At 35.9% G+C, this 18,033-nt stretch overlaps 1 protein-coding gene across 1 annotated transcript; it reads left to right on the forward strand.

Moving 5' to 3' along the window:
* Nucleotides 1-368: 368 nt before the first annotated feature.
* Nucleotides 369-16,427, forward strand: LOC6047846 (calcineurin subunit B type 2). The gene is made up of 4 exons (XM_001864813.2): nucleotides 369-731; nucleotides 831-870; nucleotides 7,600-7,898; nucleotides 14,114-16,427. The coding sequence occupies exons 1-4, from the start codon at nucleotides 729-731 to the stop codon at nucleotides 14,282-14,284; spliced, it is 513 nt and encodes a 170-aa protein (XP_001864848.1). The 5' UTR covers nucleotides 369-728; the 3' UTR covers nucleotides 14,285-16,427.
* Nucleotides 16,428-18,033: the final 1,606 nt, after the last annotated feature.

Below are 18,033 nucleotides of genomic sequence, written 5' to 3' on the forward strand. Positions count from 1 at the left end.
AAGAACTGTCAAACTGCTTGCGTCGACGAAAATCGTGACGTCAAATTGAAGGAAGATCGATAGGAGAAACAATGTCTGGCTTGTCGAGTGTTTGTCGCACTTTTGTCGTCCTTTCGACCAATCGATATCGAAACGGTAAAATCAAAACCGTGCGAAAACTCGTACGACGTGCGACATTTTTCAAACAGGGAGTCAGTTCCCATCAACCAGCGACAGTACTCCCGCGAGCTGCGCACGCGCTTCGCGGCCCCAACTCGCGTTCCATGTGTGTTGTTGAGGAGGAATCCAACGCGAAAAGAGAGAGATTTCAGCACTCGTGTGGTCTTTTACGAAAATCTACAAGTAGCTCAAAAGAGTCCCTCTCTCTCTCAGAGCTCTCAGCTTAGGTCGATTGACAGTGGCAAAAAAGCAGAGGAGAAAAAAAAGTAAGACTAGCAGCAGGAATAGGCAATATTTTTCGGAACCGAACCCCGTCAGTCTGTCGAGGAGAGTCGAATATTAGTCTAGCTGGGAAGAGAAGAAAGTGTGTCTGTGTTTTTGGTAGGGAAAAGAAAGGTTGGAAAGAAACAAGTCCGTAGAAAACCACTTTTTGCGTGTTTTTTTGTTGAGAAAAGCGAAAAATCAGCGAAATCTATCAGGGCAGATTTTCGCCGTAAGAAAAAGCTTCGCGAGTGTGCCATAGCCGAGATTCTGCGGGGAGTGATTAGTAGCTTCACATCTAGTCCAAAATGGTAAGATTCGAGTGAACCATTCCGAGCACGTACTAGGTCACTGCAGTGCCATTGTGTCCCCAGTCCTAATGTCTGGCCCAATTTTGTACTTTCTTGCAGGGAAATGAAACATCTCTGCCGATGGAGCTGTGCTCAAACTGTGAGTAATTATGTCGAATCTGCACCACCCTCAAGAAGAACCCAAGAGGATCGTAGCAGGCCCCCCTGTCTGTCTACGAGGGTTACCATGACACCTTCGGCCGTCTCAGCGAAGGTCATCGCCGCGAAGTAGGCTCTTCGCGAGATTAGTGCGAACCGCGCGATATTGGTCGTGCCTCCTTTGATCGATCCGGAGCGGATTGCTGCTGTGGACTGCAATTGTCAAAAATATTGATTTTTTCTTTGCCCAGGATGGGGGCAGCATGAAAACACCTAGTGAAAATTCACGCGAAGGCTTCTTATCTACCAATTAGTCAACCCGACCAACATTACAACTCAAACAACGAAATTGTCCTAATTACGGCCGCCCCAAAAAGTGCACAATTCGACCCCTTACACATTAGGGGGCCACTGTGTCACCTCACAGCCTGCTAGTGTTAGGCAGCGAAGAAATGTTGGTTTTTCTGCGCAGCCAAATGTCGGCGCGCGCGATCGAGACAGTTTTTGCTGTGAAAGTATAGACGACGGCGTTCTGGGAAAGAAATTTGGAAAATTCAGATTGAATTCTTGTGAAGAAAAATCTTTAAAATTTCATCAAAATAGCTGGTTCAGTAAAATGATTGATGAGCAAAGCAATAAATTTGAAACAATTACTGATTTCGACACGCCGCGTGTACACAACTGGTCACCGCCTGCTGTTCCCACACGGACGATGAGAGGAGTTGTTTTTCTTTGGGGACTGCAAAGTATTACCGAGAGCAGAAACAATAATTTGTAATGTTTATCTTCTCTGTGTTGCGGTTTGTTTTTTTGGATGTTGATGGTTCGAGGGAGATGCTGAGTGTGAGGGATTTTGAACTGTAAGTTTTAGGTACTCTGTAACTGATCATAAATGAGTTACACAATAGCTTATAATACCTCTCTTTTTTTTTAAAAAAAAATATACGTTTAAAAACATTAAGATCAAAAAATCGAAAAATATGTTTACTTAGCATTTAACTCAAAACAAGGACTAAAGGAAAATTCTCGTTTTTTGGCAGTAAAAAAATCGGTCCTATTGTTCACTTCCTAGTGTGCTATGGATGACTTTATCTGAAATAGCTTGTAAACGCTTTTTAGGAGCTGAAATTAAAAAACATCAAACAAAACAACATCAAATGTGTGAACTGCACACATTTTAAAAAGTGCTTCAAAAAACTTCTTACCCCTGAAGAGTAGCCGGGGCCGGCATTCACAAACCGGGTTCTGTGACAGAAGAATAGAATTTCTTTTTTTATTTGTATGATTGTTTATCCATCGACTCCTTATGTCTATAAGTAAGCCATTTTGCAGTTTCTTCATACAAGTCTCCGTTAACATTTGGGGCTTTCCGTAGAAAAGTGCTTTGAAAACAATCGAAGCGATTTTCTGATCCATTTGGTGTCTTCGGCAAAGTTGTAGGTTATGATTAGAACCAATGCTTGCAAAGGGATCTGTCACTGAATGAGACTGCTCCATATTTGAAAGAACTTTCTGTCAGTGATCATTTTTAAACACGAAATTTGATTGCTCACACACAGCGCCTATCAAGATCGTCATTGCTTGGCGACGTTCGGAGAACGTAAACACAAAGACAAAACGAACGAAAAAAGAGCACCACTGAAGAAGTGACAGAAGTCATTTGATCAGATTTTTAGTGTAAAAATAAAAACTTACGTTAATATTGCCCATAAATGCATGGTTGTCCCCTTTGAAATTATGGCATTTTTAATTCATTCGGATCAAATAACTTCTTTTATTGTAATGTTTCGAGAAATCGAGAAGAATCGACTTTTTGTTCAGTAGATTCAGGGTCCTGGAGCACCAAAACTTCTTAGCATGGTGCTCCCAACGATCAATTGCCTAAACAAACAGGAACGTGAGCGGGGGATCCCCACGTTTCTTCCTCCCCTGTAGATTCAGAACTGTATTGCTTTTTTAACATTCGTGTTCAAACTCAATCCAATTCAACGAATCATCTTTGCGGTTAACTTTACGCAATTGGCCTGGCCGCTTTAACTTTTGTGATGTTTCAAAGCAATTTATTGCATTGGGGCACTGCAATTGTTAATAATGACAAGAGGATGCTAGGCGTTAATCAACCTAAGACATTTTCCAGGATGCCCTCGAAAGACTGGCTGCGCTAGGGTTAGATTAGATTAGATTAGATTAGATTAGAGTAGATTCAGAAATAAAATTTAGGGAAGATTAAGGTAAATCTCCCGATATCAATAATAAAATGGCAAAAATATCCCAAAGCATACAATTTTGGTCTTGCAAACACTCCATTCCCACTTCGAAACAGTTTGTTTGAGTTTGACAATAAAATTTCCAGTGAGAAAAATCGAACCACGACAATGTCGTGCGACTTTCGCACGAATGTCATACGTTTCTGCACCAAAATGTCGTATTTGTCGTGCGATCGATGATCGAAATTGTACGACATTGTCGTACGACATTCGACTGACGTCGCACGGTTTTGTTATTTAGAATGTCGTGCTATTGTCGTGTGCTGTCATTTCGGATTTTTAGGTTATGTTACAGTTGAAAAACTGTTGTTTTGTTTTTGTTGTTTTTATTCAATCTGTAAAAATTTTACAAAAATATTCACTTGTTCACCTAATTTCACTTGCGAATCGCCGATTCTTCTCCAACTTGGCTTTCTTCGGGATTTGCCTTGACCGCAGCTTCCGGCTTGGATGTTGGTGTTCTTCTGAGGCGGCCGTGGCAGCATCTTGGTCGTGTTGGACTTTTGCTCCTCGACGAGCTGATCGAAACCCGGATGCGACGCCAATCATGGATCTCTGACGGATTGATGTTTACCGGAGTACGAGACAACGTGGGTTTGTGGAGTACGAGTACGAGAAAACGTGGCTGCTTCCGTAGGTTCTACGAAAGCCACGCGGGACCACACGGGGACGCAGTCAACAATTGGCAAGAATTTATAAATTAAATTCTGATTTCAATAATAATAATAATAAAATTTCAAGACAATAAATTTTCAAATATGTATTTTTGAACTGTAAAAGAAAAACTAAATTTATGAATTCTTGCTTACTTTTACAAAAGGTCCTATGTACATAGGAAACCCATGGCGCATTGGTTGTTTTGAAAAAGTAATCAATTATAAATGAAAACATCTAAAATAATTTAATACAAAAACGTACAAAACTCAGATTATTGCAAATAGTTTTAAAATCTGAAAATATTATTATTTTTTTAATGATCAAACGTTAACAAATATCAGCATTTTTATATGACCCAATCTCATCAATCAAATCATCATCTCATCATCAAATTATAAAATTCTAAAATTCTAAAATTCTAAAATTCTAAAATTCTAAAATTCTAAAATTCTAAAATTCTAAAATTCTAAAATTCTAAAATTCTAAAATTCTAAAATTCTAAAATTCTAAAATTCTAAAATTCTAAAATTCTAAAATTCTAAAATTCTAAAATTCTTAAATTCATTTTAAAATTTTAAAATTTAAGATTTTTTAGATTTTTTAAAAGAATTTCTAAATATTTAAAATATTTAAAAGAGATTAAAAACTTTAACATTTTGAAAACTTAAAAAAATATATTTTGTTTTCTATTTTTATTATTTTTGTACTTTGTATTTTTTTCATTTTTCAAATTTTTATAATTTTTAGAATTTGTATTTTTTTTTAATTTATGAATTATATGAATTTTAGTATTTTTAGAATTTACAATTTTTGAATTTTAGAACTTATAATTTTTAGAATTTTCGAATTCAAAATTCCAACTCGTGCGATTAACGTTTTGGGAATTTAAGAACTTTATAATGTTAGATTTTTATTATTTATGAATTTAAGAATTTTAGTATTTAAGAATAAGGGATTTTTAGTATTTAATTTTTTGTCAATTTCTTAATTTTCATATTTTAGAATTTCATTTTTTTAAATTCAAAAAAAAAATTAAAAATTTGCACAATATCAAGAAGTTAAATAAATTTAGAATTTTCAAATTCTTGCATTCTTAAGTTCTGGAATGCTAGAATTTTAAATAAGGAAAAACAACTTTATAATTTAATTTTACAATTATCAAGTCAAATCAGCGTTGAAGTTTTTTTTAAGCTATAGTATTTTATATTTTTTTTATTTCTCTGTTTGAAATTATTGGATTGAAAAGTTAAGAATTTGTGATGTTCTATTCATCCTATTTTTAATTTCGATCATCCAATCGCACTTTCAGCAAACCTCCTCCATCGTTTCTAAAACATGACTCACCAACCGCTTCCTCGATCGCAACTGGTTCCTTCCCGTCCCGTCTACTGGAATGGCCCGCCGAGTAAACCATATTTCCCGTTTTCCTCCTCCTCCTCTTCCTCCTATAGAAGACCGAAATCTGGAATACAAGACACTTTGATTCGGTCGGTCGCCCACTCCGTCCGGAACTTTCCAGCTGAAAAAGTAGTTCAACCTAGAACGCAACTTACCTTTAAACTGTCCAAAATCCTCCCAAAGCCTAAAACCAACAACTCGGTTCGACTCGGTTGCAATCAAGTCCGAACAAGATCAACTGAAGAGAACTGTCAAACTGTTTGCGTCGACGATAATCGACGTCGAATTGAAGGTAAATCGATGGAAAAAACAATGTCGGGCAGGTCGAGTGTTTGTCGTACGTTTGTCGTCCTTTCGACCAATCTATATCGAAACGGTAAAATCAAAACCGTGCGACAACTCGTACGACGTGCGACATTTTTCAAACAGGGACTCTATATTCTAACTGGGCAAGAGCTTGCAATGTAAATAATAACAAATACAGTCATCCCTCATATTCGGAACAGTTTACAGATCTGCCAATGTGCAACAAATCATAGAAAATCGATAATTGAACATAAAGATTTGCTTTTTCTTTCATGTGAAAGCTTTTCTTGCGATCTTCCAATTGATGTATAGACTTGCTGTACATTTTTACGTTTTATATCAAGTTTTTAAGGAAAAACATTGACCCTTAAAATCCACAAATTCGGAACACTTTTTTCTTACGATGTAAACAAACTTTTTTTCTTTCTAGGAGTACATATTTTTTACAAAAACTTTACTTCACACTCTGAAACCAATAAAACTCAATCTTAGTGATGTCTGAAACATGGTCTGATAACTTTTTTTGTGAAAATATCAATTAAATTCAGGTGTTCCACAATTGTGGGAGGCACAATAACATACCACAATTATGGAACAGGCAATTTGGAGGTATAAGTACAGAACATTATTGGTGGGATACCTTAGCTATGATTTAAAGTGAAGCAATTTAAACTAATTTTTGAATGTTTTTGAACAAAATTAGATATTTTCTATGAAAACAAGCCAGTTTTCAGTAAATCGCTAATCGCGAGAGCTAAACGATGCAGATTTTTTTTCTTTGTATGGAAACATTGACCGTTATCGATATCCGGGCAAGCCCGAAGGTTTCAGCAACATCGTTTTTTTAGTGGTTGTATCTTACAGGCCCCCTTTTACACGGAGTTCACACACACTACCAAACGATTGTTTTGATAGTGTTTGTGAGCACCGTGTAAATATGACAGTTCGTCACTTTTTAGTTTGACTTTGACCAACCAACGGGGTACAAACAAAAAAAGTGTCAAACGAAAAAGCGACCAACCATCGGGGGATGAGTGTACCTGCAAAATATGTTGGCAAGCCATCGGGCGGTTTGCCTTAACAACTAGCTATTAATCGCCTGAATAACAACTTTTTCGAAATAAACGAAGCAGGTCCGGTACACAGGTGAAAAAAGAAGCAGATTTGTGATGTAAACAAAACAAATTGTGTAGAAAGCGGTTGATACTTTTTTTATTAGAATGCCTTAACCCTTTCAGGCCTGAATTTTCAAAAAAATATTTTTTGGGTTATTGATGGGAAAATAATTCTTAAGACCTTACAAAAATTATAGGCTAGTTTTGGAAATTTTGATTTTTGGGTCATATATGACACATCAGACCTGAAAGGTTAAAGTAAACAACTTTTGCTTTGAAAAAAAGTTGGTCAAAAATACGTAAAAGTTTGTCAAAAACAAGTTCTCTACAGATTCACAACAATATATGAGGATGGACCTAATTGTTAAAAAAAACGTTACTTAATCCACCCTTAGGTGGTTGGTGCCTTCCTCACTATCCAAAATGCAAAAAGTGCGTAATAACACATAAGTGCTTATAACTTTTGATAGGGTTGTCAGATCTTCAATGTTTTGGACGCGTTAGAAAGGTCTTTTGAATACCTTTCTAAAAATGTATAGCATGACGGGTCTTACAAAAACCACCCTTTTTACAATCTTTCGGATTATTGCTAAAATCGTTTTTTTAGCATAACTTTTGAAGCACTTAACTAAACTGCATAATTTTTAATAGCGACTTATGGGACCCCAAGACGGATCGAATGACGCCAAAACGGACAAAATCAGTTCAGCCAATGTCGAGATAATCGAGTGACAATTTTTGATCAACATCCCACCACACACACAGACATTTGCTCAGAATTTGATTCTGAGTCGATATGTATACATGAAGGTGGGTCTAGGAGGTCTAGTTGAGAAGTTCATTTTTCGAGTGATTTTATAGCCTTTTCTCAGTAACGTGAGGAAGGCAAAAAGTTAGATTCTACCTTTTCATTTTCTTTCCCAAAAATATAAGAAATTTTCAGAATACTAACAATTCTTCTCCGTTTTGTCTCTCCTCTTCTTCCAGTCGACGCCGACGAGATCCGGCGTCTGGGCAAGCGCTTCAAGAAGCTCGACCTGGACAACTCGGGCGCCCTGAGCATCGACGAGTTCATGTCGCTGCCGGAGCTGCAGCAGAATCCGCTCGTTCAGCGCGTCATAGACATCTTCGACGCGGACGGTAACGGCGAGGTGGACTTTAAGGAGTTCATCCAGGGCGTTTCGCAGTTCAGCGTGAAGGGCGACAAGCTGTCCAAGCTTAGGTTTGCGTTCCGAATATACGACATGGACAACGACGGATTCATCTCGAACGGGGAGCTGTTTCAGGTGAGGATTTTTTGTTTTGGATTATAGGTTAAATTGATGCAAATCAATGCATTCAATACATTTCTCAGAAATAGAATGCAAACATTACAAATAATGAGCCGTTTCGCCGCACTGTGCAAGTATTTATAGAACATTATAGATTCCTAATACAACACGCCATCACGTGCACCGTGCGGCGACTAAACCGCAAGTTCATAAAAATAACAGAACAACCACCACCGTGGCAGGCAATGTCCGTCCGGCGGCGTCGTCGCTACTGGCTTACTAGTAGGTAGTGGCGAGATAGTCTGACCATTTGGTTGAGTCGTTGTTTTTCGCCAAGTCTTAAATTTGAAGCGCGCTTCGCACTCAGCATCTGTTCGAGCATTACTCATCCAGGCGGGCACGCGCGATTGTACGACCAAAATGCACCTGTACATTGTTTTAGAAAGCGGAATGGGATGGTTTCTTTTTTTGCTTACTTTCTTACTTTATCCTGAAATTTGGTTGAAATAAAATGATTTTGATAGAAATATAAAGCCGGTGCAAATATGTGTAATTCACAAATAATAATAATAATACGAATAATATAAAAAATAATAATAATAATAACTAACCATTGGTTAGTTGAGCTTTTAATGACAAATACTAAGACAAACGAAGAAAAAAACAATGCTGAAAACATTTACAGATCAGATGAATTCATCTAAAAATAAATAAAAAATATTTGATTTCGATATATCAATCGAACTAAAAGTAGGTTCCATCCTTCTCCATCAAAAAGATTTCCCAGTACCTTTTGCTGGAGACGCATGGTGCTTTATGTTAAATTCCAGAGTTTTTTTTTGAAAAGGTCCAATAAACCAAATTTTCAGTTTTTGCTTTTTGGATTTTTTTGAATACTCCAGACTCAAGGCGGTTCTTAAAACACCCAAAAAGCAAAAATTCTAAATTTGGTTTATAGGACCTTTTTTTTTTTAAAAAACTAGAATTATAATTCAGTGATGTTTTTAAACCTAACATTTTTTTTCATCTATGGGGAAGTAGCAAACAAATTATAGTTTTTTCTTCCTAAATATGTGAAGAGTTTCGACAAAATATATTAGCTCTCTCGTTCATTTTTACGTGTTTTATTTTTTTTTAAAGCTGGTCCACGAGCAAAGCAAACTCATCTCGCATCGACCTTACCAATCTGCCTGAAATTTTCAGGGGATGTTTGTACATATAAAACTAGCATCTGGCAAAAAAAAAATTGTTTTGTAGGGTTAAAATGGATGAACATAATCATTTTTATGCATATTTCTATTGTGAAATGGTCTCAGAGCGATTCTTTACGAAATCGGTATTTTTTTAGAATTTTAATTTTTGTGTTTTTTAATCCGGCTGAAACTTTTTTGGTGCCTTCGGTATGCCCAAAGAAGTAATTTTGCATTATTAGTTTGTCCATATAATTTTCCTTACAAATTTGGTAGCTGTCCATACAAAAATGATGTATGAAAATTCATAAATCTGTATCTTTTGAAGCAATTTTTTGATCGATTTGGTGTCTTCCGCAAAGTTGTAGGTATGGATACGGACTACACTGGAAAAAAATATACACGGTAAATTTTTTTTTGGTGATTTCTTATTTAACTTTTTGTTACTAAAATTTGATTTGCCAAAAAAAAACACTATTTTTATTTTTTTTCATTTTTTGATATGTTTTAGGGGAAATAAAATGTCAACTTTTCAGAAATATCCAAGTTGTGCAAAAAATCTTTGACCGAGTTATGAATTTTTGAATCAACACTGATTTTTAAAAAAAATCGAAATATTTGTCGCAAAATATTTTCAACATCATTTTTCGATGTAAAATCATATTTGCAATCAAAATGTACTTTAGTGAAATGTTGATAAAGTGCACCGTTTTCAAGTTAAAGCCATTTTTCGGTAACTTTTTTGAAAACAGTAGCAGTTTATCATTTTTTTTAAATTAGTGCACATGTTTGCCCAATCAAAAAAACAATATTTTTGGAAAGCTGAGAAAATTCTCTATATTTTGCTTTTTTGAACTTGGTAGATACGACCCTCAGTTGCTGAGATATTGGAATGCAAAGGTTTAAAAACATAAAAATTGATGTTTTCTAAGTCTCACCCAAACAACCCACCATTTTCTAATGTCGATATGTCAGCAACTAATGGTCCGATTTACAATGTTAAAATATGAAACATTCGTGAAATTTTCCGATCTTTTCGAAAACAACATACATTTATAAAGGGCCAAATGTTCAATATTACGCCCTTTTAAAATATTATTCTCTGTTTAAATTTTTTGAAAATATTGTTTTAGAAAACATCGGAAAATTTTACGAATGTTTCATATTTTAACATTGTAAATAGGACCATTAGTTGCTGACATATCGACATTAGAAAATGGTGGGTTGTTTGGGTGAGACTTAGAAAACATCAATTTTTATGTTTTTAAACCTTTGTATTCCAATATCTGAGCAACTGATGGTCGTATCTACAAATATGTGCACTAATTTGAAAAAAAAACGAAAAACTGCGACTATTTTCAAAAAAAGTTTCCTAAAAATGGCTATAACTCGAAAACGGTGCACTTTATCAAAATTTTACTTAATAACTTTTTGATTGCAAATTTGATTTTACACTGAAAAATGAAGTTGAAAAATTTTTGCAACCAATATTCCGATTTTTTGACTAAAATTCTGTTGATTCGAAAATTCATAACTCGGTCAAAGATTTTTTCCCCATTCTGGAAATTTCTGAAAATTTGGCATTTGATGTCCTCTAAAACATATCAAAAAAAAAAAAAAAAAAATAGTGTTTTTTTTGCAAATCAAGTTTTAAAGCATAAGCATAGGCATAGGTGCCCACCCGCAGTTGCTACTCCGTTATTGACCAGGACCTCCAGAAGTTACATTCACGAGCCGTGGAAGATAAGTGGGTGCTATCTTTCCTCGCTTCGCAACTTCTCAAAGGCCCCTATCATGCTGATCAATACCGGCGCCGGCCACGACCAGTGGTAGGGTCACGGGGAAGTGGATGGAAATGTTAGTCCGATACTTGAGTTAGTAAGATGGGTATGAGGTCAGGATTCACTGTGGTAGGTGATGTGACCATAAGCAATTTGTTTATCGGTTGAAATTTTAAAAATCTTAGGCAGCCGGCTGCGGAAAGATAGCTATCTAGGGATTTAAATATAGTATTAATTCGACCGCGATTCTCCAGAAATTCTCCATCGGCGTGCCGATCAACGGTGATGTAGGAAGGGCTTCATTTATTGAAATGATTATTGAAATGATATAGAAAGGGCTTAATCCAGCAATACGACTTGCTAGTTTTTTTTTTTAAATAGGTACGTTTTTATAGAAAACTATAAATAGAGAACAACACAAAAAAAACTCATCGGCCAACGAACGCGAGTGGAAAAAAAAGAAAAAAAAGGAGGTAAAAAAACAGAACTGCGCGTCCCGAAAAGCACCACACTACTGATGCCATTATTTAATTATAATAGCCAATCACCCCATGCACTCGAACAGCGACACAAAAGAGACGGAAAATAACACGAAAAAAACAGGACTGCACGTCCACACAGGCACCGCACCACTCACACCAAATCGATGAAAAAAATTCCTTCAAAAGATACAGATTTTTGAATTTTCATACATCATTTTTGTATGGACAGCTGCCAAATTTGTAAGGAAAATTATATTGACAAACTAATGATGCAAAATGGCTTCTTTGGGCATACTGAAGGCACCAAAAAAGTTTCAGTAGGATTAAAAAATACAAAAACTAAAATTGAAGATTAAATACCGATTTCGTAGAGAATTGCTCATGTTTACCAAAACCGCATCTTTTGAGCCATAGTGAAGTATAGTAAAAATCCTGTAATATTTTTTTTTGAAATAGTGATTTTTGGAAAAAAAACGAAATTTTATGCAAAAAAATGACTTAATTTTGTTATGTAAAATTGAATTTGAAATCGAAAATTACTTTACAGATATTTTTTTCTACAGATCATAAAAAGATTTGTTCTTTCAGTTTTGATTAGCCGATCAGCAGTTTACCAATTTCAAGTTGGTAGATTTAGCTGATATTTTAGCTAATTCAATAAAAAAACGTTACTTGATCCACCTTTAGGTGGTTGGTGCCTTCCTCTCATTTATTTAGTGGTTCCAACCCCCCTTAGTGTCCACATTGTTTATGGATCTCCTCTTACGTTATCGCCGCCAAGGAAGGCCACATTTGAAGATTTTCGAAGATTGTTTTGCCATGTTATTCGATTATTTTAAATTAAAATAATTACTCACGAAAAAGATAAGAATGTTTAACTTCTTTTGCCAAAAACAGATTTGTTAAATATTATTTTGCCATCAAGTTAAACTCATTTGCGTTTTTGTGATGTGCCCAAAAATCTTCAAAATCTGGCATGCCTGATCGCAGCACCTATAAGAGGTCCTAATAAGAATAAGTGATGAGTAAAAAAACATACTACCTACAGACTTTTTGTCAAGATTACACAGACACCGCTTTTGAGGAAAATGGCATCCATCTACACGGCTTTTTCGTCCGACCATTTAAGGTTATGTAAATTCAGACCATTTTTTAAACTGCTTTTAATTTTTGAATGGTTAGTCAGATCTTTTGATGTACTTTACGAAATCTTATAAATTTTAATAGGGACTTACGGAATCCCAATACGAATCGAATGAGGCCAATACGGTCAAAATCGGCTCAGTCAGTGACGAGATATTCCAGTGACATTGCACAGTGGTCCAGATCGCAAAATTAAGTGGAAAATGGATTTTCCGAAAAATGGTGACGTTTTGGAGCTTTGGTGTCTTGAGAAGAGTTGTTGTAAATGGAAAGGGGCCACTTTTGGTTTGGTTTAAAATTAGGGTGGTTCACGATTTGGGTGATTTTGAAAATCTAACTTTTCAGGAATATTTTTGGGAATTTTTATGTCTTCTAAAAAGTTGTTGGGCTGGCCAATTCAAGCAACTTTGTCGAAGACACCAAAATTTTATCTCGTAATCTACGCCTTCTATGACCAAATTTATAGAAAGCATCTGAGCAAACCTTCAAAAATCAGTTTTTTGAACGTGGCAATTCAGGGTTAACTTTTAGAGAAAAGTGATATTCGGAGCACTTTTAGAGCTCCATGTAAAATTATCATTTAAACCCAAAATATGACCAAAAATCGATTTGTTGACATTTTGGCTCAATTCTGAGGGCAGATTCAGATTCAGCGGGCAAAATTACATGGAAAAACATATATTTGGACAATTTTCGAATTTCGTTAGGGTGGTCTCATATGGTTTTCCCTTGAAAATTAGACTTTTTCAAATGAAGATATCTCAAGTTTAAAGAAAAACACCCCTGAGATTTTTTCAGCGTTTGTAGTGCTGGATCTCCTCTTTCAAATGCAACCTAGTGCTTAAAATTTGGCTTGCGCCATTTTGAGATATTTAAGTTTTAAATTTGCATCTTTTTTACCATAAAATGGCTGTAACTTTTGACCCTTAAGTCCAAATTGACATGTCAAAAAATGAAAATGTTCGTTTTGTAGAGCTCTAAAAGTGCTCCGAATATCACTTTTCTCTAAAAGTTAACCCTGAATTGCCACGTTCAAAAAACTGATTTTTGAAGGTTTGCTCAGATGCTTTCTATAAATTTGGTCATAGAAGGCGTAGATTACGAGATAAAATTTTGGTGTCTTCGACAAAGTTGCTTGAATTGACCAGCCCAACAACTTTTTAGAAGACATAAAAATTCCCAAAAATATTCCTGAAAAGTTAGATTTTCAAAATCACCCAAATCGTGAACCACCCTAATTTTAAACCAAACAAAAAGTTGCCTCTTTCCATTTGCAACATATCTTCTGAAGACACCAAAGCTCCAAAACGTCACCATTTTTCGGAAAATCAATTTTCCACTTAATTTTGCGATCTGGACCACTGTGCATTGGTTCGGTACACATGTCTACATACAGCCAAACACACAGACATTTGCCCAGCTGGTTTTTCTGAGTCGATATGTATAAATGGCGGTAGGTCTCGGAGGTCTAATCAAAAAGTTCATTTTTCGAGTGATTTTATAGCCTTTCCTCAGTAAGGTGAGGAAGGCAAAAACTGTTTCACGATTTCAATGCAGTAGAGCGAACAATTTATTTTATATCTAAAGTTTAAGGTTAAATGCTTCAATATTTTTTTTTTGTTCTCTCACCCCAGGTGCTAAAAATGATGGTCGGCAACAACCTGAAGGACACCCAGCTGCAGCAGATCGTCGACAAGACCATTGTGTTCGCCGACAAGGACGAGGACGGCAAAATTTCCTTCGAAGAGTTCTGCTCGGTGGTGGGCAACACCGACATCCACAAAAAGATGGTCGTCGACGTTTAAGGGTTTTAACTCGCAGAGAGAGAGAGGGAGCGGAAGTGGTTAAAAAAAAACAAACAAAATTAACTTATTATAATGATATACAAGTGAAGAAAAAAAAAACAAGAAGGCAAAACAACAACAACAAACATACACACACACACTCACACACATACACACTCACACTTTTAATTGCTAGCAAAGAAAGTTGTCTTATTTATTTAGTAACGTGGAAGAAATCTAAGCCAGAGTGTATGTGAATGTGTAGAACCACAAATGTTATAATTTTTCAGTTGTTTCTATGTTGTTTACTATAGATTTTTCCCCCTTTTTACATTAAAATTACACAATTGTATTAACAAAAGAAGGAGAAGATGAGGAAGGAGAATAAAAACCTTGTTTAGAATGTAAGATCTGTCAAATTTGGTGAAGATTTAAAACTGAAAAGAAAATGCGCTTGTTGAGGAGAACGAAAGGTCTGTTTTTACTCACCGCAAAACCACGTTAAGCTAATGCCATGCATTTGGTTGTTCAACAGTTTATCTTTTGTTTTGTTTTTGAAAAATCCTTTTTTTGTGTTTTGAGACGATTTTGTTTTTTCCTTCGAAAAAGTAATGCAAAAAAGTACACTTATTCTACTATGGTAAGTAAGCAACAAATAAACGGTGTGTGCAATTTCTAGCAATTGCTAACCTATATTTTTTAACAAGCGAATCTTAAGGCAATATATATGAAAGTATATAAAAAGCAAGCAAAAACAACAACAGTAACTATGACTCTTCTAACCATCACGGACCACCACAGCAGCACTTTGAACAATGAAATTTATTGGACTATCTCTATACCTATAAAAAAAACGCGAGTACTTAACATTTAAAAAGTGGGAATACAACAAATGAAAAAAAAAACAAACGTTAAAGCAAATCAAAATCGCCATCAATTATGAATTTATTGTTACTATACACTAAACGCAATTTTACGGTCATCCAAAAAGATTAAATGCTGGCTTTTGAAGGTGTCGTTCCCAAACTTTATTTGTCACGTAATGTAATGTTATGCAAGAAAGAAACAAAGTAAAAAACACGTGTAAAGACAGTCAAACAAAAACACACACCCCAGCAAAAGCATAGATATGTAACAATTTATTGCCACTGTTAGAGATTAGATCGTACCTTAAATGTCTAGCTAATTTTCCCCAAATTTAATTGTACGTGCAAAACAAGAAGAAAAAAAAAACATCCATGTAATGAAGACGAAGAAGATTTGAACTTAAACAAAAGTAAATCAACTATCGTAGAGTTTTAGGTTAGGAGCCAATTTTTCTATACACACAGTTGTTGAGTCTCTAAATTAGTGTGTCCACCCTTTTTCCCGGTTTCGAGAGTAATAAAGACAGAAAATCCTTTCCCCCCTTAAAAACAACCCCGACCTCCCTTTTTTTCACCGGGTCGACAAGATGGCGGCCAACCGATTTGACAGTTCGCGCCGCCATCTTGTCAATCTCAGTGCAAACCGTCTCTCCTACCCACTCAGATCAAAACCACCGTTATTCTCTCTCCGTGTATCGTCACAGGTGACAGTTGAGTTTATTCGCCAAACAAAGCAAAAACAAACGGGAATGTTGTTATCAAATCCAATCAGGTTCGTGTATTAACCACTATTTTGCTGCGTTTATTTGTGTCAGCTAAGCTCTTAAAACCCCTCGGAGCACACATTCACACAGAAATCAGAAGCCATTACATTCACCACTTACAAAACAGAAAAAAAAAACAAACAGAACGTACTTCGAAACACTAACAACTATTCATCACTAGTTAAATTATAAATTAAAACAAAGCAAAACAAAAGGAAAAGATCGTCGTAAGCATTCGTTCGAGAAACAAAAGGTGCGCCATAGTTTCGATTCCGGGAAAAAAGCGCAAGAAAGAGACACTTTAAAACAAATGTGCAATTCGAAACATCATCAATCTTCTTGTTAACAGAAAACGCTTTTCTCCGGGTTTTTTTTTCTGGAGTTGAAACTTTGGCGGGGCGAAAAAATGAATTCAAAATTTACTGCTGCTGTAAGAAGGAAATGAAAAGAAGGAGGATGAAATGCATTACAAGAAATTATCTATTTCTATAAACTTACGAAATGAATAAAATAAAGTCTTTTTCAAAACACTTCAAACGATGGCGTTGGCTTTGTTTTTTTTTTCTGTTGAAACGAAAGAAAAATAAACATTGAAGGAGAGAAGTTCGTCGCTTGCTAGCGACTTGAGGTCTCTGCCGCAAGTCTCTCTGAGGTCTCTGGTGTGAGAGCGGTTGGCGTTCAACGGTGAGTGAGTTTTGATTGGGTTTGTGTTACGTTGCTCTCCGCTCTCTCAATTTGAGAGCGCTGTGAGCAATCGCTTGCAGGGGGGGATTTTTCTAAAATAAAAAACTAACTTAATCCACCTATGTGGTTGATGCCTTCCTCACTTTTTACCAAAAATGGGTAATATGAGTGGTTTGGACACACATTTCAGCATTTTTTTAGATCCAGAAAAAAAGAACACAGATATAACTTATGTGGTAATAACTCGAGACAGGGTTGCCAGATCTTCAATGTTTTGGACTCTTTGGAAAGCCCTTTCAATTGCCTTACCAACGATGGGTCGGATGATGGATCCGGACATCGTTTACATACATTTAAGTGGGATCCGGCTTCAAAAAAGTGCATAAATATCACTTATGTGGTAATAACTCGAGACAGGGTTGCCAGATCTGCAATGTTTTGGACTCATTGAAAAGGCCTTTCAATTGCCTTACCAACGATGGGTCGGATGATGGATCCGGACATAGTTTACATACATTTAAGTGAGATCCGGCTTCAAAAAGTACATAAATTTCACTGAAGTGGTAATAACACGAGACAGGGTTGCCAGATCTTCAATGTATTTGACTCATTGGAAAGCCCTTTCAATTACCTAACCAACGATGGGTCGGATGATGGATCCGGACATAGTTCACATACATTTAAGTGAGATCCGGCTTCAAAAAAGTACATAAATATCACTTATGTGGTAATAGCTCGAGGCAGGGTTGCCAGATCTTCAATGTTTTGTACTCATTGGAAAGGCCTTTCAATTACCTAACCAACGATGGGTCGGATGATGGATCAGGACATCGTTTACACACATTTAAGTGAGATCCGGCTTCAAAAAAGTACATAAATATCACTTATGTGGTAATAACTCGAGACAGGGTTGCCAGATCTTCAATGTTTTGGACTCATTGGAAAGCCCTTTCAATTACCTAACCAACGATGGGTCGGATGATGGATCCGGACATCGTTTACATGCATATAATTGAGATCCGGATATTTATGAAAACACATTTTTATACATAACTTTTGAACTACTTATCGAAACTTCAAAAAATTCAATAGCGATGTATGGGACCTTAAACCAAGTCGAATGCAACTGGTTTGGTCAAAATCGGTTCAGCCAGTGCTGAGAAAACTCAGTGAGAATTTTGGTCACATACATACATACACACACATACACACACACATACACACACACATACACACACACAGACATTTGTTCAGTTTTCGATTCTGAGTCGATATGTATACATGAAGGTGGGTCTAGGAGCTTTTAATCAAAAGTTCATTTTCAGAGCAGGATTATAGCCTTACCTCAGTGAGGAAGGCAAAAAATGATTCAAACCAAATAAAACAATTTAAAAAACTAACTTAATCCACCTATGTGGTTGATGCCTTCCTCACTTTTTACCAACAATGGGTAATA

The sequence above is a fragment of the Culex quinquefasciatus genome, chromosome 1, assembly GCF_015732765.1.
Source record: "Culex quinquefasciatus strain JHB chromosome 1, VPISU_Cqui_1.0_pri_paternal, whole genome shotgun sequence".
Taxonomy (NCBI): Eukaryota; Metazoa; Arthropoda; class Insecta; order Diptera; family Culicidae; genus Culex; species Culex quinquefasciatus.